Source organism: Platalea leucorodia, assembly GCF_965183815.1.
Source record: "Platalea leucorodia genome assembly, chromosome: 3".
Taxonomy (NCBI): Eukaryota; Metazoa; Chordata; class Aves; order Pelecaniformes; family Threskiornithidae; genus Platalea; species Platalea leucorodia.
In genome coordinates, this window is record NC_138825.1 from 112,514,950 (window position 1) to 112,538,104 (window position 23,155).

At 37.3% G+C, this 23,155-nt stretch overlaps 1 protein-coding gene across 2 annotated transcripts in view; it reads left to right on the forward strand.

Moving 5' to 3' along the window:
• Nucleotides 1-23,070, forward strand: part of LPIN1 (lipin 1) — an 84,991-nt gene extending 61,921 nt beyond the window's left edge. For both annotated transcript variants that reach the window (XM_082307697.1, XM_082307698.1), the window contains 10 exons: nucleotides 14-83; nucleotides 2,995-3,087; nucleotides 4,491-4,567; nucleotides 6,610-6,754; nucleotides 8,382-8,530; nucleotides 10,127-10,213; nucleotides 13,139-13,291; nucleotides 15,159-15,273; nucleotides 18,615-18,718; nucleotides 19,490-23,070. In XM_082307697.1, the coding sequence (XP_082163823.1) occupies nucleotides 14-83; nucleotides 2,995-3,087; nucleotides 4,491-4,567; nucleotides 6,610-6,754; nucleotides 8,382-8,530; nucleotides 10,127-10,213; nucleotides 13,139-13,291; nucleotides 15,159-15,273; nucleotides 18,615-18,718; nucleotides 19,490-19,649 (1,153 nt within the window). In that variant the 3' untranslated portion in view covers nucleotides 19,650-23,070. The remainder of the gene's footprint in view (nucleotides 1-13; nucleotides 84-2,994; nucleotides 3,088-4,490; nucleotides 4,568-6,609; nucleotides 6,755-8,381; nucleotides 8,531-10,126; nucleotides 10,214-13,138; nucleotides 13,292-15,158; nucleotides 15,274-18,614; nucleotides 18,719-19,489) is intronic.
• Nucleotides 23,071-23,155: the final 85 nt, after the last annotated feature.

Below are 23,155 nucleotides of genomic sequence, written 5' to 3' on the forward strand. Positions count from 1 at the left end.
CTTGCATGCCCAGGTACTACAACTGGACGACAGCTGGTCCCCTTCTGCTCGCAATGCAGGCATTCCAGAAACCTTTGCCAAAGGTGAGATTGAACATGAAGGTTGGTCAGAGGAGGAGTTGTGTCATTCTGCCATTTATTAAGGCAGGGAAGAGGGCTGTTGTACAGGAGAATCTGCCCATCAGTAGTATCTATCCACACATAACCGTTCATCTAGCTTATGCTAAGGGCTAAATAAGCAGGACTAAATTTAGGCTGTGAATAGTGTTTATTTTCTAGGCTAACATCATTAAAAATATTTTGAAGAAGGAAAACTTCCTGTTTTCCTTCATTAATATGGGTTGTAAACATAAATTATATTGACCCATGTTAGTGTTTGCTGTAGCTGAATACTTGATGACTGCTTTCCATTTTACCTATGTACAGCATGTATTATCAAATAAAAATAGAGGCCAGGAATTTTAACCTCAGTGAATAAGCTTTAACTACTAGATAAGGAAAGCCTGTAGCTTGCTTATTTTCTGTTTCTTGGTTGGTTGTTCATAACCAACCCAGGTAGATAGTGGCAGATAGCTACAACTACGTGACAGCTATATATGTTGGCTTATATTAAATGCGTTGATGAATTTAGTCCACTTCCCACGTGACCTGGTGCCACATAGATGCTCAGGCCAGAAATACTCACTACTGTAAATGTATATAAAGAAGTAGTATCACCATTGGCATTATTTTTGTATCCTGGTTAGCCATGGATTTAATAGATTTTGGAACCTAAACCTTCCTTCTGCCACTTGCAACACTTCACATGTCTTTGGGTTTAATCTATGTGAATTCAAATGCTATCTCTATGGCCATGAAAGTGGAATAAAATTTCTTCAAAGCCCAGGATGCTCTCTATCACTGTGTTCTTTCTTAGTGCCACATTACCTATGTATGCAGTCATGCATAGCTGCACTGTAGCATCCCAATATAAGGTAAATTAATCCTAGAAGTCCCAAACATCTGGTAAACCTGGCTTGATCAAGGATGTCACAGAGCCAGATGTTTTGTGCCTTACTGCAAATATTCTAGCAATTATCAAAGGTGGGATTCATCCCATGGAACTCAAATGCGACAGAAGGTGTGTAGTTACCCTACTCTGTATTTGTTGGGCAATTGCACAGAGTGATTCAGACCTTGATAGGTGCCTGTTGGGTCTTCAGTGGCAATAAAGATGATGCAAGGTAACTGCATTTTTAATTAAACACTTTGATACCTGAGCCAGATGTTTTGGGTTTTGCCTAGGATGAGTAAATGGAAAGAATTGGTATGAAATATTTTTGCTGTTAAGGGAAATGGCAATTCTTTCAACAGCATTATTGTTACGCCATTATTCATATAGGTTATCAGTTAAGAAAAGTCTTCTATGAGTGTGAAATGCAATGTGTTCATTTTTTTTTTTTAATGGTTAACTTATATTCTGAATGTTGATAACTTTCTAGACAGTGCAGTTTTAATTTAGTGGAGAAGCCAGTATATATAGTTGGAACAGTCTGTATGATTGGGAAGGTTTACTTAGCTGAACTGTACCTCTGAAACTAAAATTACTTATTTATTCTACCAGTCATCCTACTGGTTTTCTTAATGACTTGTTAAGTAGAGTTTTGATTCGCTGTAATAATGGAACCAAGGAATTGAAATATTAAGATACTTTATCAAAACAGCCTTTATGAAGTGATTGAAAACTGGAGTTTTTGCAAAAAAAATCACACATGTTCTGCAAAATATGCTTAACCACATGTCTAATTGTAAGCATGTGAATTATCTCACTAAAAGTTAATAGGATGTCTGCTTGATGTTGTCCATATGTTTGAGAACCTCCTGAAATTGTAGCCATTGTTCTCAACAGTGGCATTCCATTCTCAGTAGCTCCATCTGTTCCTTGTTTCTCTTACTTTTGTTTAAAAAGTTCTCAACTTATTTGCTCAACTTTATTCCTGTGGCATTTCTTTCTTTTCTTATATACTTCAGATAGGATAGTGAAGAGAACCTATGGAAAACTGAGAGAAGGGATGCATTGTCCCATACATTAGCTGAACTCAACCCTCTCTCTCAACTGCTAAGAGTTCTTTTTTTTTTTTTTTTTTTTTTTTTTTTTTAAATCACTAATCAACATCATGGTTTTGGTGACTTGGCTTATGGTAGAGGCTATCATCTCATAAAGCCAGTGGCTAAGCTATTCTAGGGTGTACCAAAACCTGTGGCCACCTTTACTGTAATGTACCTGTGGCCACTTTTACTGTAATATTTTCCCCTTTTGTCTTTTGCTTGCTCTCTGAGTGAAAGAATTCAGCTCTCCTTTTTACAATGCATAAGGCTCCAGTCACTACAGCTATTGAAAGAAACTTCTCTCTAGTGAGATCTAGCATATATAACCAATGAAAAGTAGCCAGGATTTAAAAAAAAAAAAACCAGTTCTAACATTGCCAGTCAAATTCATAGCATCATACTAAACTCATAGAAGCTAGAAACTTCTTTGCTTTTTTCCAAACTGGTGATTAAATATGAACTTTTTAGTTATTTTTAAATCAGAATAACCATCTTGCATGTGGGTTTGTTACTGTTTTGCATGAGAGCTCCTTCAGGAAGTGATATTTTTCTTTTTTTAATATAATTTGCACTAAGTAACTTCAACTTAAAAGCAGTAGGTCCTCCATTCTAGACATTATACTAATATCTATTTATGCTTTTTTTTTTTTTTTTTCCTTCTTTGATTTTATCTCTTTTTCATTTTCCTTTTAAAAATACCATAAGTATTCATGCTTAAGTTACTTCAGAGCAGCTCTGGATACCATTAGATTTTGCTTTAGTAGAATTTATGGTCCACAGACAGTATGTTTACTTTTATTCTATTTATTATCAGTTAAAATTGTGTGTTTGGCACTTTCTTTCATTTACATATATCAGGTTGTCCTTTGTTTTGGTTTTTTTTTATGTTACCATCCATTTATCACAGGCCACTGTGGAATCTATAATGAGGGACAAGATGCCCAAAAAAGGTGGAAGGTGGTGGTTTTCATGGCGAGGGAGGAACAGCACTATTAAAGAGGTAAGTTCAAGAAGCAGGCAGAGTTTCTTTCTGGTTGCAGTGCGAAGGCTGGATACCTCCGTATTCATCCCTCAGAACTTTGCTTCTGAGAGTAACTCAATATTCAATTTGACTGAGGATATGCACATTAAAAGTCATTTAAACAGGATCTAAAGTCTGACTTCTTTTGACTTCAGAAAGCTTCGGATCAGACCCTACCCGAAACATTTGCCTGCAGTGTTTTGGTTCTGCGTTTATTTTCATTATACAAACCTGAGGCAGTATTATCTAATGGATTAAATTCATGTTTGGGAACCTGGAATCGAAGAGCTGTGCCACTAATTTAATGTTTTTGTGCAGATTACCTACCTTTCTGCAGCTTTCTTCTCATAGTTGAAGAACAGACATATTTATGAGTAATGTGAGCTGTAAAATTCAGCACAAGCTAAGATGGAAAACTGACTATATATTAGTTTTAAAGTCTTTTTGAATTTCTTTTCTGAGCATTAAAAGTTTGCGGTAACAGTCTTAAAGCCATGGATGAACATTAAAGAACAGTGAAAAAAGCAAAACTTTATATGAAATATTGATCTCCTGTCTAGACGTATTTAATCTTTAAAGTTGGCTAATAAAACCTCTTCATATTAATTTATACTGCTGAAGCATTAGTACTTGAAGGGAGAAAATGACTTCTGATACATTTTTATGGTTGTGCCTCAGTCAATGAACTTTTTTAGCCTTGCATGAAATAACCATTGTACTGATCTGTGGGTATGGGCTTCAGAGCACGAAGTTTTTACAGTTTGAAGTTTTTAGAATTTCTCTCTGAGTGGAAGTATTTGGTTATCTCTTGAGCTGTGGCAGCTATAAATGGATAAGGGGAGGTGCTGTTGTTTGTGTGTCTCATAAAATCATTCAGTATTTAAAAATCTTCTGGGATCAAATTGATAGAGCTTAGCATCTACTCAAGGTAAAAGCAGTTTGGAAAGTTTTATTGGATTAAAGATTTTAATGATTCTATGAAAGGTAATTGTATTTTTTTTTTTCCTTCTCCAGAGTCATACTTTGCTTTTTCAGGTGAAATCTAGTTATTTGAGGTGCATGAACTGAGTAGTTATGGGATTGATCCCAGAACTTCAACAGTACTAGATGTGAAATCTGATATTTCTGTACTTCTTCCATGCAAAACTATATCTTAATTCTTCTTCTGAGTTTTATACTTGAAATTTTTAGTTCTTTTTTCAGCCTTTATTCTTTAAGAAAACCATGAAGTTTTACTTTGCCTACAAGCAAAGGAAATAAACATGCTGTCGATTTTTACCAAGTCTGTACAAAGCAGAATTTGGTTTTCAATTATTTTTCTAAAAACATTTGCTCTCTGTCCAACAGGAGATGCACAGCTTCTCATACTTGTATTTTTACAGGAAACAAAGCCAGAGCAAGGTATGAGTGGGAGTGGACTTACAGGAGAAGACTCCTCACAGATGAGCATGGCAAACAGGTACCCCAACAATTATCTGTACCTGAAATGAGCAGGAGTTTCCATTTAAAAATGAAAACAAGCTACCTCTTACATTTGAACAAAGAAATACTGCATCAGTGAAATATTTTAAATGTGTTATTCATTGCATTAAGTAAGTGCAGATAGGAATGTTCTACCCATGGCAGGGTTGCAGACCTTGAGAGTGCGCTCTGGCATTTCTGTGGTTTGGCTGGCAGCTCCGTGACACACATTCCAGCCCCTTGAAAACAAACAATAATTGGAGCAGTTCTCCAAAGCTATATGTATCTCTAGAATTTTCCAGAGAACGTCACAGATGACCCCATGCTGTCGTCAGATCCCAGTCGCTAAAATTTCTGATTTACTTATATTTATAGCCTGACAACTTAATTTGTTCCTGCATATTTTGGGATGTTTGGGGGGCCTAAGACTTCCTAGAGTTTTTTTTTTTCACCATCAATCATCATGGTTTTCTATTACTTCTTTTAAGGATTGCAGAAGTGTCTTCTCATGGTCCAAACTAATCACGCTGTATGGCCAGAATCTCTCCTTCAGGAGGGTTCCGTAAGAAGAGCTTTAACTTGCTTTGGAGGGATGAGTTAGCCGGGGACAGCTCTCCTACCTTGCCCCTTTGCAGTACATACAGATCTTACTGTAAAGACAGCCCATCTGTGCACTGTCTGCACTTAGAGCTGAAGAGGGCCAGATTCAAACAGGCTTTATGCTCATTAAGTTAAGTTCAAGGATCACATTTATGGAACAAAAAGGCATTAACTGTCATTCTTTCTGGAGGTCAGCAGTTGCAGTCCAGGAGAGTGTGCTGGAAGGAGGATTCCTCGTTCTGTAGGAGACTAGCTCTTATCTCAGTTGCATCTCTGAGTTTGTGAGAGCCACAGAATAAATCGGAAAGGATGATTTTCCTTTTAAGGATGACAAGTGACATTTAGGTCTCTTGTTTATTACATGATTGTTTAAAGATAAGCTTTAAAGTGGGATTAAGACTTCAGGCAGACTAGGTTCTGTAGTTGGCGTTCTTTGTTTAAATTTTAACTGACCTTAGAAATCTGTCATTAAGAACTTGCTGCTCGCAAGCAGAACGCGACAAGTAGGATGTTGAGTAAAGCTTTTGAGACCCGATCTTACAAAGGATAAGATAGGCTCTTAAATGTTGCTAGTCATGACATGCAGTATCTTGATATCGGGTCAAGACTTCCTAACATCAAACAACATTCAGGTGTGATCGAAATAAAGAGCCCAAATGCTGATGAGATTTGTAGGATCTGAAAGGATATTTTACCTTCCACCTAAGGTGGTAGATTTGTTTACTGTTAGGAAAACTTTTTCTCTGAAGAAAAATATCCTTAACAAATTTCTGAAAAAATGGTTGTAGCAGAAAAAAAAAATTAAAATTACAGTGATGTGTACTTAAACAGAATTGTGTAAAGGAGCTCAGCTTTTATGACTTTTCATCATCATATCCTGAATGGGGTAATCCTGCAAATCCTGGAAAAGAATAATCCAATGATCTAAAGTTGCTCTTTGAAAGAAAAGGAGGTGTTACTTTCCAAAATAAAATTTCCGTCACCTGGAATTTTTAATTAATTGATACATTCTTTGGGAGAGGGAGAAAAGGAGGGAAAAGAAAGCCAGCATAATAAACTCCTTTTTTTTTTCATCTGAGAACTGAGAAATTTTTGTAGTTACAGTATCTAATGGGTATTATTTTTTTACCACTATGAGATTTTTGAGTCAATATGGCACATTAATTTACATCCGTTAAATTTAAATAATGAAAACTAGCTTATAGACAAGTGAATGGCTAGAACAATCTAAATATGAATAATGAGGAACATGCGTGAATGAAAATTCAGCACTTCATTGATGTATTTAAAGCCATGATGTGAATGACCTCCTGCGAGTCAGTACTTAGGAGCAGGGAATCAATGACTTATTTGGTGACTCACTGTTAATGCATTTTTAATGGATAGTGAGATGCATTTACTGACATGATAGCATCATTTTCTGTGTGTGCAATGTTCCAGAATAAAAGATGAATCTTCTTCAAGCGATGAAGACCCTAGAGCTGCCAAACAAAACCTCGGGTCATTACAAACCAGCTCAAGTCATCTCTCATTATTGTCTGGAATCAGTTACAAAAAAACACTTCGACTCACTTCTGACCAGCTTGTGAGTTAATTTTACATCCTTGTCCTGAAACATCATTTCAAATACAACATGAACAATACTGTTATTCAGGCTGCAAAGCTTAATTAGTTTTTGTGTCTTGCATTCAATTTTCTCTCTTCCTATATTATTAAAAAAAAAAAAAAAAATCTTTCCCCTTCTCTTTTCAGTATTAAGTATGAATGTTGTACCTTGCAGCAAGTGCTGGGGTTCAGAGATTGGGAGACATGGGATCCCATTTAGAAAAATATTAAAATTAAATTCCAAAGTATGTATTTGTCACCTGAATAAGTGTACTGGAACCACATCCTTTTTGTATTATGTATAATGTGTATATGTCAACCCACAGGCCTCTTTTTTTTTTTTTTTATTTTTTATTTTTTTTTATTTGTCCTCTCCTTTCCTTTCCCCTCATTCATAGACAGATAGTTACATTTTACATAAATAGTATTTTCTGTTAGTAACTTCTGAAAGAGCTGCTTGTGAATTTACTGTGAGGCCAAGCTATTAATTTCTTGGGAGCCAATTCTCTTCCTCTGTGACAGAGGTGTTTTGACTAATGGTGACAAAACTGTTACAGTTCTGTGTTCTGCACATTCCAATTTGATCTGGAAAAATGGGCTACTTCAGGGAGATACTTTTTGTCATCTTATTTACAGCCAATTAGTTTTCTGAGGGAAACCCACACAAGGCGTACAGCATTAAACAGCCCATCACTCACTGCCTGAATAGTTTGTAAGAAATGTAGAATTTCTCCCAAGAGACAGATGGGATGTGTTGGTAATTTTGTATAGCAAACAGAAAGTAAGGGTTACGCAAATATACTGATACTTTTCAGATTCAAAAACTTCGCAGAAATTAGCTGAAGCTAAAACTACTTTTAGATTGGTTTCTTGATGACAGAGTGGGTGAGACTCATCAGTTACCCATCAGTTGTTCTGCATTCACACCTCCTTTTCACTTTTTAATTGAAAAATTGCAGTGAAATATAACTAAGAAAGAGACACTTACAGTATTAAACTCCTGCAGGTTTTCTGAAAATGAATGGTTAGGCCCACAAATAGAGTCAAATCAGCAGTCTCTTGCCCAGCGTGTCACTAGGTGACACAGGAGGCAGCGGGAGGGAAGGGCAGGGAAGTGGGAGAGTTAAGGAAATTTGGTGAAGACTGAAGGGTAATAGGTCATATGGTACGAGAGGTGGGTTATTATAGGAAAGAGATGTAATAACCGTAGAACACAAATCCCCATATAAACACTCGTAATTAGGGTTCATGGAATTCCTTGTTCCCCACATGTCTCTCTACATATGTATCCATATCTCAGAATGGAAAACCCCTGTAGATAGTCCCTATTCCATAATTTGTTATTGTTTATGTGAACTTTTGGGGATTTTTCTTTTAATATTCCTGAGTGTGAAACGGAATGTTTTATTTGTTTATTTCTTCTGTATAGATCAATGCCTAATGTACACCACACAGGGCAAACCTCTGCTATCATTATTTAGACAATAGCTCTGCTGAAAGCAATAAGATTCAGCGTGACCAAGGAAATGATCATCTGTGGTTTTGTTTGCACTGTGTCCATTTCACATGCTCAGTTTGTTGATTATCTTGCTGATAATGTCTTGCAGAAAAGCTTAAAGCTCAAGAATGGCCCCAATGATGTGACCTTTAGTGTTACAACGCAGTATCAAGGCACTTGCCGCTGCGAAGGCACCATTTACCTATGGAATTGGGATGATAAAGTTGTTATTTCTGACATTGATGGAACAATCACACGGTGAGTTCATGAACAAGGAGAGGCTTTGTCTGCAAGAACAAGTGGTCCTTGGGACTAAAGGAAAAAGTAATAAACAGGGAATTTTCAATCCCAGAATCATCATATTCTAGTGTTTTGGGGGGGTGTGTGGGGGGGGGATGGTGGTTTTATTTTATTTGGCTTTCAAATAATGCAAGAATCATTAGCTGAATTCTTATTTTCATAAAGACGTATGCCATGTGCCCATTATTTGTCACCTGTTGGTGTTCCATGATAGTATTTACGGTAGTATTGGAGGACCTTCTGCAAAATCATAACCTTTTTGCTGCTTCGCACTTACGAAGTGCACTGGCTACATTAAAAATAAGAAACACTTGAATTCTATTTTAAAAGGCATTATTGGGGCATTGTTATTTAGAAGACAAGACTCCGAAATCAGTGTCAGAATTGGAAGTTGCTGGAAAGTTTCAGATTAGTACTTGGTAAAACCTACAATTTTCGAGTGACCAAAATGATTCACTCAGTTGCTGATTTTCATTTATTTATTTATTTAACACTGGGGAAAACAATTGTGTGTGGAACAGGGAAACATGTAATAAAAATATAAGCGTTTCCTTTTAAAATGAAATGCTTAGATTTGTTACAAAATCAATTTTTTTCAAAATCAAACTTAGCTATATCTAATTAGAAAAAAGAATAAGGAAAAATAATTTCCAAGAGCAATCTAGAGTGAATCGAAATACTTAATTTAAACTGAAACTCTTTTCTTCCTTGTGATTTATCCATTGTAGGGCAGTCTTTTTTTTTGGTGCCAGTGTAAATTAATACTACCCCTCTTTATTGAAGTTTAAGTAAACAAAGTGAATGGGATCTACTCTTCTCTGCTGTTGAACTGACCAGAGAGTTACTGAATCACTTCACTTCATAATACCACTGCAAATTCACCCTAAGCCACTGCCCAATGTTTTCTCTCTAAGATGCAAGCTATTCAGGGTGTGGATTCCTTGCTGTGTATCTGTATAATGCTTAGTCAAGTGAGGTGCTCATTTGTTTGAATTTCTAGATGTTATTATGGTGTAAATAACTTTCTGTCATGTAAAGCCGGAAATACATTGAAACCAGTATAGCTATTTCATAATACTTTATATGTGACCAATGCTTTATGTGGAGAAGTTAGTTTGAAGTAAGCTAGAATGTCACTTCTCATGCTTGTAATTTCCCATAAACTTCCCTTATGGGTAGATTTGATTTGTTTAGAAAACATTTAATGTAAACCTCAAAGTATGCTTAGTACTGGCTGGCCTGCTCTACGGGTCTGATTGATAGCCTATATGCTGTAACTTCCACGTTACCTTATGGGGCACGAGCTTATCCATGAAGACAAGTCCTGGGGCACAAGAATAATGAAAACAACATGGCCAAGGATGAGCATGGCAGTCTGTCTCAAAAGAAAGGGGAATAAAATTATCCTCTTCTGATCACAATCAGTACCCTACAGAAAAACTTATTTTCCTTTGCCGCTAGCCAAATAAGTTAGTGGGGTTTGTATTAGCCTCATCTGTTACTGTAAGTACAGGTTTTTTTTCAGTTCAGTTACGTTGTTTTTCCTTTATTCAGGTCAGATACTTTAGGTCATATTTTGCCGACTCTTGGCAAAGACTGGACGCACCAAGGGATTGCAAAGTTATACCATAAAGTGAGCCAGTGAGTATTCAGTAAAACTGTTCATGCATCTGTGCCTTCTTTGTGTTTATTCATTTGCACATAAAATTTCTCTAAGCTTCTCTTAACCTGTAAGGGTGACATTTTTATCAATATCTCGTCACTTCAGTGATGCTTACACAGTGTAAGCATTTGCTGTATGATATCCAGAGCAAAACCTGCTTTGTGATATCAAAAGCAAAAGCCCTGTACCAACGAGTAGCGATTGCTCTTCCAAGCATCCCAAACAAATAGCTACAGTTACTTCCAAAAACTGTAGTAATTTGAATGTGTTGTGCAGTTGCAGCAAATGGAACTTTTTTGCAAACTGGGAGTAGCAGCAGCATTAATTCATAAGATGCTAATACACTTTCCCTTCTCTCCTTGTTGAGGAGATTGTGAAATGCATAAGGACTCTTTAGCCTAGGGTGGTCACTGTAGGTGGAGTTCTTCCTGCCAAACTTCACTCAGCTGGTGTCATGCAGGGATGAAATCTAAAACACATGGGATGAATCCGTTTGGGGGAGTTCCCTCTGTTTCCAGTGAATAGAAAGGGAGTTTAGTGAAACAGCTTAGACTTGAGCTGTCTAAACATTAGGCTTCTTGTCAAGCAGGATAAATACCACCCTTAAAGCACAACACCGTGTCTTATCTTGAGTAGAAATGGACCCATTTCAGATACTCACTGCTAATATTCTTGTTGCTTTATTTGTCGTATAAATAATGATGAGCTTCAAAGGCATTGATGATGATCTTTACTACTGATTATTATACAATTTATTTTGTTATTTCTGTATATTTGTTGCTATTCCATTATTAAATTGCAAAGGTAGGAAGGATCAGTCTTAAAATATTTTCATGTCATTGGTTAATTTTGAGAGTAGGTGATAAGTAAACGTTGCTTAAAGTGCGCTCTAAAGGCATTGAAAGTCAATAAGACGTATGCTGTGAAGAGCCTGAGGAACTGGCTTTTGCCTGGCAACGCCGGTGTGAGCTGCTATATTATAGCTCAGTAGTTGATCTGCACTGGTGCCTGTTGGTCCACAGTAATAAACGCCTTCTGTGCCACTCTGGGTGGAAGGACCTGGTTTCATCATGTTTACTTGTGGCTGGTACTCTCTGTGTAATCCATGGAGAAAGACAGACATCTTCAAAAAGTAGCTCAATATACCTGAGATCTAATGATGTTTTGAAAAAACTGTTTTTTTTCCATTAGCTATTGAAGAAATACTGGGCCACACTAGATCAGCTGCGCTTTAAGTCAGCTAATGTTATTAACAGGGAGAGTATCCTGGTATGACCTAGAACAATATATTCCAAGCAACTGGGGATATTTCTTCTGATGAATGTGAACAGGAGAAAAAAAATCAGACTGTACCAACCAACTCACATGGGGTGATGTGTGGGAATGCTTCTAGGTGAGCAAGGCTAGTGCAAGAGTACAGGTGTGCTGTTGGTTCCCTGGGTGCATTTTGCAATGTAGTCAAGCCATTGTGTACACTGAAGAATCAAAGACTGAGAGTATGGCGAGTTTTGTGATTAGCAATTGAGAGAAAAAAGGAAACTAGGAGAAAAATTAATTGATGTCTGAATGGGATCAGATGAAGTGTCTAATAAATCTGAATGCATAACATCAGAATATAACTTTTACAAAGAGGATTACTGATTGCTGTCTGTTCAGGTTGATATTTCTGCTTTACGCAGAACATAAAATTGGTTTTCTTTTATTACATTAAATTCAGCTGTTCTTATATATTCAAATTCCTGTAAATGTTTGAAGAGCCTCTGGTACACATCACAACTGTCCTCTTAGTTGATCTGATTAGTTCTGTGTACTAGGGTTATGCTAAGGTTCGTTTATTGCTTTTTGTTTTACACGGACGAGGAATTATAAATTATGCACGATGGCATCTAAATTATGCTAGAGACACTTGTCTGTGCTTTTATTCTGTATAGACATACGTGGTCACAGAAAAGACAGGACAGCCTGGGAATTCACATGCTGAGCAGTATTTTGTTCTGTGTATAATCTCTGCATTACATTTGGTGAAAATGTTAATTAATTTTTTAATTGCAGTTGTTATTTCTATGCCTGCCAGCATTGTCAATTGTTACGGCTTTGGTGATCATAAACATAGGGGAAAAAAATAGATTTGAGTCATGTTGGTTTTCACATTACTGAGTTAATTATGTAGGGGCTAGATATTACAGCTGAACACCATATAAATGTTCAATAGTTAGATTTAATGACGATGCATGCACTGAATACAGTATTTATTTTATGAACAATACTTTCTTTATAGGACTTGCAAAGTAAATTGCTATTAAGTTGAACCAACATCACTGGACTTGGTTCTATCATGAACGGAAGCAAGGGTAACCTGTGACTTCTGCTGAAGCTTTTATTTCAGTGTCAAGTCAAAGATTACTTCTCATACTGTGTTTTGAAGTTCAAATTTGCTCCGACTTGAAGGAATATGTTACTGCTGCACATAGACTAGTCTTTTTTGCAGAGGCCCAAGAGGCGGGAGGGTAGCACTGTTAATACAGCAAAGGCTAATGCGCCATTGTCTGCTTTATGCCAAGTGTTTTCCTCTTAGCAGATGTCGTTTCAGTTTATTCCAAGGAGTATGGTTCCGCTCTTCAGGGGCGGATAGAAAACCATAAGAAGTCATAAGCCATGAGAAGACCAGAGATACATGAGCCCTCTTTAGGTCTAAATCACCAACTGCAGTGGAGCTAGATGGATTTTAATTATCCAAGTTTCTGGCATGAATGTTTTTATTCCTTTTAAATAAGTCTAGGTTAGGCAGAAGTCTGTTTAACAGTCCTGATTTGATTCATGTAAAAATAACCCCACAAAACTATTTAATGTCAAAATACCTGCTTTATTTTTACAGTAATTTCTTCTTTTATTTCTGTTCACAGAAATGGATATAAATTTTTGTATTGCTCAGCACGTGCTATTGGGATGGCAGACATGACCAGAGGATACCTGCACTGGGTCAATGAACGAGGAACTGTGCTGCCTCAAGGGCCAGTGTTGCTGAGTCCAAGCAGCTTATTTTCAGCTTTTCACAGGTACTGCAATGTCATTTTATGCAGAAAGAAACTCAGAGGTTGGTGGAGGCTGAATTCTCAGCTTTTTTTATAAGAGTGCTTGCAATCATTCATAATGTTTTTTCTTACATATTGGTGCAAAACTGAATTAAGAAGAAATTTTGTTAGGCCAAAATTCAATAGATAGTCGCATTGCTTAGTTTATCTCTTAGACGTGCCTCAATATACATCTGTGTTCGCTGTTTACCAATTGGAACTGCCTGTTGACTTCATGTGTTTAACATGGTGTGTTAATATTTAGCTACGGGAAAAATGTTCACATATTAATAACAATCACTCTTGTCTTGACTTGTAAGGTGTTCCAATTGGCATAAATATTTTTTGTGGAAGAATATTACTCGTTGGGTTTTGAAGAAATTTAATGTGAAAAAGAAATGAACTTTTTATACTCCTGACTGCACTGTGGTATTCTGTGTGGACAATGTTGTTCTTTCTAGGTGTTGAACTGTAATAAGTGAATAATAATAGCACAGATTATGAATATCATACCTTCTTCCTAATTCAGTGAAGCATGTCAAGTGATTACTGAAAATATTTTAAGCTGTTAAAAGCTGCTGTGACAGGATATATTTCATTAGAATTTTTAATGGAAGGTTGTTCTGATTGAGTGACATCCTACCAGCTGTCTTCCCAGTCATGTTCTAAATACCAGAGACTGTGAAGGGATTACAGTGCACTTCTTAGCCTGATTAAATAATAAATGAGGTGAAAGGGTAGTTACTGTTATCTCACACTCCTCATATCTAGAAACATATTTTAAGTGATACTCTTTTTGGTATCTTGCTTAGACTAAGGAATGCCCATCTTTCAGTGTACATTATTGTAACTGCTGTCATGTGTGGGCAATAAATGACTTTGTTGTTATCCGTAGATTTAATTATTGTGGTTTTGAGGACTCTGAGATCAGGAGTATGTGAGACTAAGGAAAAATGGTTTTATTCCTCTTTTGCATGGCATCAAACTTTGATTTATACATGGAGCTGCTGTCCCAAAGGGCTGTATTACTCCTGCGAAGCTTCTGTACTATTCACATCTTCCTTGGCATATGTGTTGGTGCTAGGATGTGGGATTCTGAGGTTCTTAAGGGCTTTTGTGTCGTGCTGGTGTCTTCCTATGTTATGGGAACTCCAGACTCTGCCACCTGTTCAGCCTCCTTGCCAAGAGAAGCTGTTGTGAAAGGGCTTTTGCCCAGAGATGAGAGAACTCCTCTGTTCATTAGTGAATTCTGTGTTCTGTCAGGAGCAATTGAAGAGAAATAGATGATTCCTTTATTCCTTAACTTCATCCTTAGCAGTGATGCAGGACCCTGAGTGTAGAAGTATCTTAACAGGCTGAGGTGCTTCTAGCATGTATGGTAATTGCAATCCTTTTTTTTTTCTTAAAAAAAAAAAAAAAAAAAAAAAAAAAAAAAAAACAAACAAAAAAAACTAAACACAAAAAACCTATACACAGTGAAGGCTAATACAATCTATGAATCATTCTGCAGTTCTCAGGAAGCAGTTTACTTAATGACAATTTATGTCTCATAAGTCTTTATTTAGCAGCTACTCCCTGTAATCAACCATCCTTGCTCAGTACCATCTTTACAACATAGGTTTAAATAGACGTTCCCTTATTTTACATGATTTATTTACTGTGGCCATTATGTAAGCTTGGGAATGCTATTTTGTCTTCATGGGCACTGTGATTTCCAAATGAAGATTTATTGGAGAAGGGTGGGAGCTCTGTAGGAGTATCTAGCCAGGTGAAAATGTTGAATAAAGAAAATGAAATGGATTGTGCTGTGTTTCATGTGTACTTATTCAGCCTCCCTTTTTTATCATTTCAGGGAGGTGATAGAAAAGAAGCCAGAAAAATTTAAAGTTCAATGTTTGACAGACATAAAAAATTTGTTTTATCCTAACACAGAACCCTTTTATGCTGCTTTTGGAAACAGACCTGCTGTAAGTAATAGCTGGATTTATTTTTGTTGCAGAGAATAGAAACGTTGCTGTTATTTCATGGCTCTGTTACATTATAACCTAGAAGCTTTAAATGGGAGTTAATATTTTATTAGGCCCTGAAACAAAGGAAAATATAAAGGTTCTTCCTCAAAGATCTCATAATGTAGGATGCCACTGGAGATCGAAGAGCAGCAAAGTAACTATGTTATATCTACATAAGTTAGCATAACAGTAAATACTGGTTGAAATTATAACTAAAAAATCCTTAAGCTTGTGTGGAAACACTGATCTCATTTTACTCCACGCTGATACAGTGTCAGTGAGATACCTGTGGACAGACAGAAAATTTTTCAGATGAATATTGGTGGGACTTACTCTTCAAACTCTAAGTACATTCAAAAGAACTTGGATGTCCCACTGAAATCAAAATGTTCTGCTTTGCACGGGAAGTGATATGTTGTTTGACACGGAGAGGAGAAGACAAGACAGATCTTCGTTGCCCATTTGAAGGCTGTATAATTGGGCTATAGGCTTTTCTTACTCCTGTCCTAGCCCAAGGAACACTTTTATGCGTCCAGAAAAGGAAACGGTCTCAGGAGCTGGGGCAGAGGCAGGGACCCTGGCATGCAATTATCCCTTCTTTTAAACTCTTAACGTGATCCAAGAGACCATTTTGGCACAGGCAGCTAGCAGTCTTCCAGGCAATTTCTGGATATGATTGCTGTGTTAGCTTGGGGCATGGACTCTTCCCAATGGTCATTTGATATTGCCATATTGCAGGGGGTGTGTATGTGGGGGTGTGGAGAGGTTGGTTTGGTGGTTTTGGTTTTTTTTTGTTTGTTTGTTTGGTTGGTTTTGGGTTTTTTTTGAGGGAAGGGGTATAGAGAGTTTAATAATTCTGATACAATGTCAAGAGACTTCCAAATCTTGAGAATGGGCACTCACACTGTTTAGTTTACTAGTGTAGATAACACTGTAGGTGCCTTTGAAACCTTTGGAAGCATCCCCCTCTCAGAAAGGTATATATAGAAGACCTACTTTAGATGTTTACAGTTTCACTGAGCACCTAAATTTAGATGCTAACTAAATTAGGCAGATAGGCCCCTTATTTGTGCCCAGGTGCCCCACAGAGCATTTGGTACTTCCTCCGGCTCTGTATTGTCAGGTAGTATTTGCTGTAGAAACTGATGTGTAGTATAGTAACGTGTAACAAGTAGCCTGGTAATACCAGTGGGCGGTTTATGGCTAAGGACCGTTGGCATGCAGCTTGGGTGTATCCACCCTGTTTTGGAAGCTAAACCCACTTAATTGTATGCCTGTATCCTGGCCATGCCATTCGGTCTTAAGAGAATGGTCCTTGACCCTTCATATTTCTCAGAATGATTAGCAAGAGAAACACTGCAGTTGGTTACCTCTTTCTTTAGTTGGTGGAGAGAAATGGGACACGTCTGGAGAGTAAGTAATTCAGGTGCTTTCTCCGCTGACTCCACAAGAGCTAAAGGCTTCTCACTGAAGCGCCCAAGGACCATGGATTCCAGCCCTAGCTGCTCAGCACTATAAGAGCTATGAGACACGTTCACTAGCAGAAACACTGATAGCTTGGGGAAATTATCAGTATAAACGTGGATACTGGCCATTGCCAGTGTGGAGATGAACTTTCAGAGACTGGGCAGTTTAGATGCCTAAATGTTGGACAGAGCTGCCTGGCAAGATATTTTGGCACTAATAACATGGATGGTGTAGCTACATTTGAGAAGACTCAGCATGCCTTTCTGATGGGACTTCGTTTCTATTTGTCCCATATTTTTGTTAGGATTGCTGACATTTATGAGCAGCAACTTTTTCAGTTTCATCTTTTAGCAAATTACAATTTTAAAAGCATTATGTCAGAGAGGACTGGAGGTCCTCACTGTCCAACTGCTATATTAAGTTGTTACATCATACACAGCTCAATTTTCATTATCAAGGTACCTTTAGACATATGGTTCTGAAATAACTTTTTAGACACTTCTATGGTTTTGTATTATGGATGATGTCTACCTCTAGTTCCATTTTTTTTTTTTTTTTTGAACCTCAGGGAAATGAAATAAAATAATTATTTTCACGCATACTTCCAATAGAATTTCAAGTAAAGCTGTAAGTTAATGTTTCTAAGGGAATTACTGGAAACTCACTCCTCTGATGGCTGTTGGAGTGCAGCCTTCAGGTGTGAGATGTGCCTCTGGCTTCGTGAAGATCCGGATCATCACTTTCTCAATTTTCTGCACTGCTTGTTTTGGTTTTGGTTTTTGTTTTGTTTTTTCCCCCGCAATAAGCTCAGTGAAATCTCAGTACTCATGGATGTTCCAGGTGTAGATAGAGCACGGACTGCCAGGATGCTGAATTCTTGAAGTGACTGCTGTTCACTTTTGTTCAGTTACTTAAATTTTTTTGAACAGTCTTTACAATATAGAGATAAAAATAATCTTTATATCTTCATTAACATTCCAGTCTTTCACCACCTCAGCTTTTAAAACCATATCGAATGATTTATATTAGTAAAATGGAAGCTTGTTTTTGCTCTGATCTTCTGGGAGTTATTTTCATCTTTGCTTTTGTCAAGCTTTTCTTCAGAACAGATTGAAATTTATTCATTGCTTTCCTTGACAATTTGAATTTCTTAGAAGACATTGTTAATTCTTATTTCTAATTGTACTTCCCAGAGTTGCATCTGCCTTACCTGCTGGGGCTCACTGCTGCCATTTTGGCATATATACCTTGCTTTCCCTTCTTTCCCCCTTGCTCCGACATGGAGTTGATATATGGGCATGGCACAACTCTGAACTCAGGAGCTAAGAGATGTTTCCAGGGGTTTTAATGTAGACACAGTTGTTATGACTTCCTATTGTGACCTTGTCCTTACAAACTAATCACTATTTTACGTGTCAGTTATGTTTTAACCTCTGTACACTCGGTATAACGCACTCAGGAAATGAAATATTCTCTGAAAGAAAAATGAAAGTGCAAATGCTTTTACACCAAATATCATCAGGTTTTTTATTAAATGTTATTTCTGTGTCAAGGGAAGTTACTGAAAAAAACGAACATGATTTTGATCAATAGTTTAAACTGAAGTGGCAAACTCCTCACCTAGCTGCAAATTATCTGTTTCACGAGCATTTTGTTAGACTGACCTCGTGTGTAACATACTAGAGAATTTCAGATACACAGTAACGAGGTAAATTTAGTACCAATACTGTGCAAATATGTTCTGTGTAATATATTCCAGCAAGAATAAACATAATTGTGCAAAGGCAGAATAATAATTTTTTTCCTTACTTCTTTTTCTCTCTTCTGCTTAGGATGTTTACTCATACAAACAGGTGGGAGTTTCTTTAAACAGAATATTTACAGTTAACCCCAAAGGAGAACTTATACAAGAACATGCAAAGACAAACATCTCATCGTAAGTAATCTCTTATCCCTAACACCTTATAGACTAAATTAATTTGCTGTTCTAATTTATGACTCAAGTTGCCCAAAGATGCGTTTGATTCTTTAAAATATTTCAAACAAAACATAAAAAATTTAGAATAAAATACAGATTTTCCACTTTCCTTCAGTTAAACCGAAAAAAAGGAATTGTTTAGTATTTAGTTTAATGCATTACATGATTAAAGTAGATGGAAAGGAATTATCAGTGTACTATTTAGTTAGCATAAAAATGAGATCAGCTAGTTTCCTGAAGCCATCTGCCTTTTCATGGCCTTTTCAAAATTTCCCTTTCCTGGAGCTCCTATCTAGAAGAGCCAGAAAACAAAATCTGAAGATAGGGCTGAGGGCTTCCAGCAAGATGCTTAGGCACTGCAGCACCTAACGCTGAATGAACATATGCGTATAAAATACAAATAATCAATTAAGCGGGGAGCTGCTTGAGCCAATCGGGAGAGAAATGGAGAAGCAAAATAGGGGGCTTGAATATTTTAGCAGGTGATCTGGGCGAAAAATGGCATCTCTTTCTTACTAGGTAAGTATCGTTGCTTAGAATGAATGGATTTGTTATCTGAACTGTGAGTCCTCTCTGGAAGCTAGGCACCAAAATTGAGATTAGTTTTATTCATTTGAGGAGGATGACTTGCCTGTGTAAAAGTAGCCATGCCTTAGAGTTTGGGGACTTACAAAAATTCAAAGTAAGAAGATCTGAAATGGTTCAGCATTCTCTTTATTTATTTTCCAGCTATGTCAGACTATGTGAAGTGGTAGATCACATTTTCCCTTTGCTGAAAAGAAGCCATTCTTCAGACTTCCCTTGTTCTGATACCTACAGTCAGTTCACCTACTGGAGAGAACCTCTACCGCCTTTTGAAACTCAGGATGTACGTCCAGCCTCATCTTAACTGCATCTCCGAACTGTTGGCCTCAGCTCAAAGAATGAATTAGCTTGTGTTCAAAGGACAGCACTTGGCTTTTGCTGTTGACAGTTCAGCTGGAATCTGTGATGTTGCGAGCATTGTATTCTTTTGCTGTGAGCAAATTTAGAAATGCTTTTTCATACTTAGTCACGTTTCCAGATGACAAGGAGTCTTACTAGGAATAGGAGTTGAGTTTCTAGCTCTTCACCCAGCTCCTCAAATTGTGCCATACAGTTTCATTATTTAAGGTCAAATAAAAATGAAGTGATGTTGGAGTTGCAGTTAAACGTGCCATAAGGTTGTAAAGTGGTACTGTATCTTTTCTGCATCACTGAAGTCATCTTTCATCTCATCAGAAACTCCTGCAAGTAAGGGAGGTGAAGGTGCTCACCAGTCCTGACATCGTCTGGTGACACAGATGGGGGTTGCAATCCATATGTCAAAATTCCTTTCTCTGAAGGAGCAAATGATTCTTCCTCTTTCCCCTTGCTTGACCAACAACTGTTTGTTTAAGAGTTAATTACTGGTCTAGATCCTCAGCTGTTGTAAATCAGTGTAGCTATCAAAGCCAGTTGAGCTGTGTTGATTTATTCCAGCCTGTTGTTTTGACATGGTAACACTTTTCTGAGGAAATAAATGATGTGTAATCTAAATAGAAAGCAAATTAAATAAGATGGCTGGATTCTGGCAGTCTTTCTCAATTTGAGAAGTACCATGCTTCAAGAATTGCTGTTTGGATTAAGGTAAGTGTGCAAGTGGAAGATACAGGCCACTGTGCCTAATGCCCATCTTACTGAAATCAGCGATTTTCAGTAAAGACATGTTATCCACTGAATGTGCTGAATTTCAAGGTCGTTACTGAGCCAAGAACACTGAGGATTTTGTCAAAATGTAATAGTTTTGTCTGAAACATTATTTTGGCTAAAACGTGAACTTTGATGCTGTTGAATGATGCATCTCAGGTTTTTAGTATGTGGATTTTTTTGTTTTGTTTTGTATCATAAAGAATGGATGCTTTTAGTGCAATTTACTGTCCTTCAAGGTAATGAAATCTTTTCTTTCATCTTTTTTTTTTTCCTTATTTGTCCAGACACAAGCTGTAGATACTGTTTTGCTACCTGCTTTTGACTGCCTTAAGACTTAACTGTGTGTGCTAAAAGCAATACTGCAGATCAGTTGATAATGCTTTCCAAATGGTCTGCCTTTACACAATGTGATACTTTACTTAAAATGTAGGCATCAAGTGACCATATGCCAAATTTTCCTCAAATGTGCTTGTAGCTAGGAAAGAAACTTTTTTTTTTTCCCTTTTAAAATATATTTTAAAGTCTAATTGTTCTCTGAAACACAGAAAATGGCATCATGGGATTCCATGTGTATTGTGTTTCAGTATGGCTAAAACAGTGGTTCACAAGCTGTGGTCTCTGCCAGCTTGTGATCTGTGAGGCCATGGTACATGTTTTGCAGTTGGTTTGTAGTGTTTTCAGTTAGTTTAATAATAGGAAGGCAGAGAGGTCCAGGAGAAAATTTAATGGTCGGTTAGCACCCAAAAGTTTGGGAACAGCTGCTTTGTCTCACATTTGTTCTGTTTCAACAAATTCTGGTTTTGCATGTAAAGAGTGACAGCAGCATAGGTAGGATGGTAACTCTGTAGTAGGGGTTTTCTGGCTTTTAGCGCTGCACTTTATGTGGGATGTCAGGGGGCCAATTTATGATTTCCCTGTGCCTTCAGTAGTAATGCATATAAGTGCAATCCTTTCTACAGCTGCCGTGTGCGCTGGTGAGCCCTCCCTAGTCTTCCTTTTCACATGAACGTTGCTGCTTTGGGCAAGGTGCACGCCCGCTTTGGAGATACCAGGATTAGACAAACACAGAGAGGAAGAAGTGTGTGTTTAACAACCCAGACGGATTATGCCCTCTTGAAAGTTTAAAGAAAATGTAAATATCTTTTTACTTATAAGTGGAAGAAATGTGCTATGGGTTTTCTGAAAGACAATCAGTGGGGATCGCAGGCTGCCAAGCCGAGATGGTTGCATCTCTAAATATAGCCACGCTTTCCTTTAAGTATCTATTAATACTTGTCATTAATGATTGAATTAATGGATGAATATACTAACTGCATCCTATTTTAATTCAGTTTTGGTAAAGGCCTACTTCATTTATTATGCAAAATAAAGCCAAACCAACCCTTCTCTTCAGTAAGAGGCTGTCAGTTTTGTGGTTTTTATCCTTCCCGGTAAAGATCTATTTTCCTAAGGTACCATACACAGTAGCTTCTACCAGAAAAGATGGTCCCTGAAAGTTCTGCACAAGTAAAACCTGTGATGTATTTCTTTATAACTTAATTAATAGCTAATCCAGGGTTGGTTGTTGCCGTTAGTATTTCAAACCAAATGATAGTGTGAATGAGTGGTCACTTCAGTTCCGTCGGATTTGTAGGCGTAGTGCAGCACTGGTGCAGGTAGCCCTGAGACGCTGTGGAATCCCTGTCCCGGAGTTTTTCAAGACACTTGAACAGAGTTGTGGCTGCCTCGGAGCAGATGACTGCCAGCACTAGATCAAGCGTGAAGTTGGACTAGATGACCTCCAGGGGTCCCTTCTGACCAACATTTCTCTGATTCTGTGAAGTTAAACGCCTTACTTGAGACAGCCTGTATACCCCTTTGTATCTGAAAGCTGAAGTACAGCTGGACAGTGAAATGACTGTGTGTTTATATACCTAATGTTTATCAAATTTGCTCACAGAAAAGACACTTATGAAAATGAAAGTTTTGACCTGACCTGCTAGAAACATCACCATACTTCTTCAGAGAGTGTAAGACGTTTTGATTTGGTAGCCGAGCAATTTTATGCATAATATTTAAACTGTTTTGTTAATTCATGTAGAAAAAAAAAAGGGGTGGTTTAACGAATTCCTACTCTTTCTGTGAAAGAAAAAGAATTCAACCTTGCTTGCAGTGTAATGCTGGTTTCTGTTACAGAAGAATATTTGGCTAACGTAAATATGCGGACACATTAAATCACAGTATATTCTATTTATACAATACACATAAACTAGAGTATGCAGCAGTGAGGAGTGACTAATGTTTATTTTCTTGAAGCTGATGACCATACCGCTCCAGCTGTGTCATGTAAGGGAAAGAATACCATACTTGTTGCATTAGTTACGCTGAAGATAAAATGGTACTGCTGTAATTTGGGGAGGGAGGAGAAAGAGGGTATTGAGTATTTTTTATTTGTTGATATGGATTATTATTTCAAAGCCTATTTATATACAGTATTTACTCTGTATATGTATGTGCTACTGCAATGACGAAAATCACTTTAACACCTCATTTTGATCAGCTGAATGCAACAAGGGTAGAAATATATATTGTAATAAAGGCAAATATAAATTTTTTTCTGACTTTTCTGTTTTTCTGTATGCTTTGATAGTGGCAGAGTGCTTTTGCAGAGCTGCTGAAACTCTGTGAAAAGTGGCTGTTGCAGCT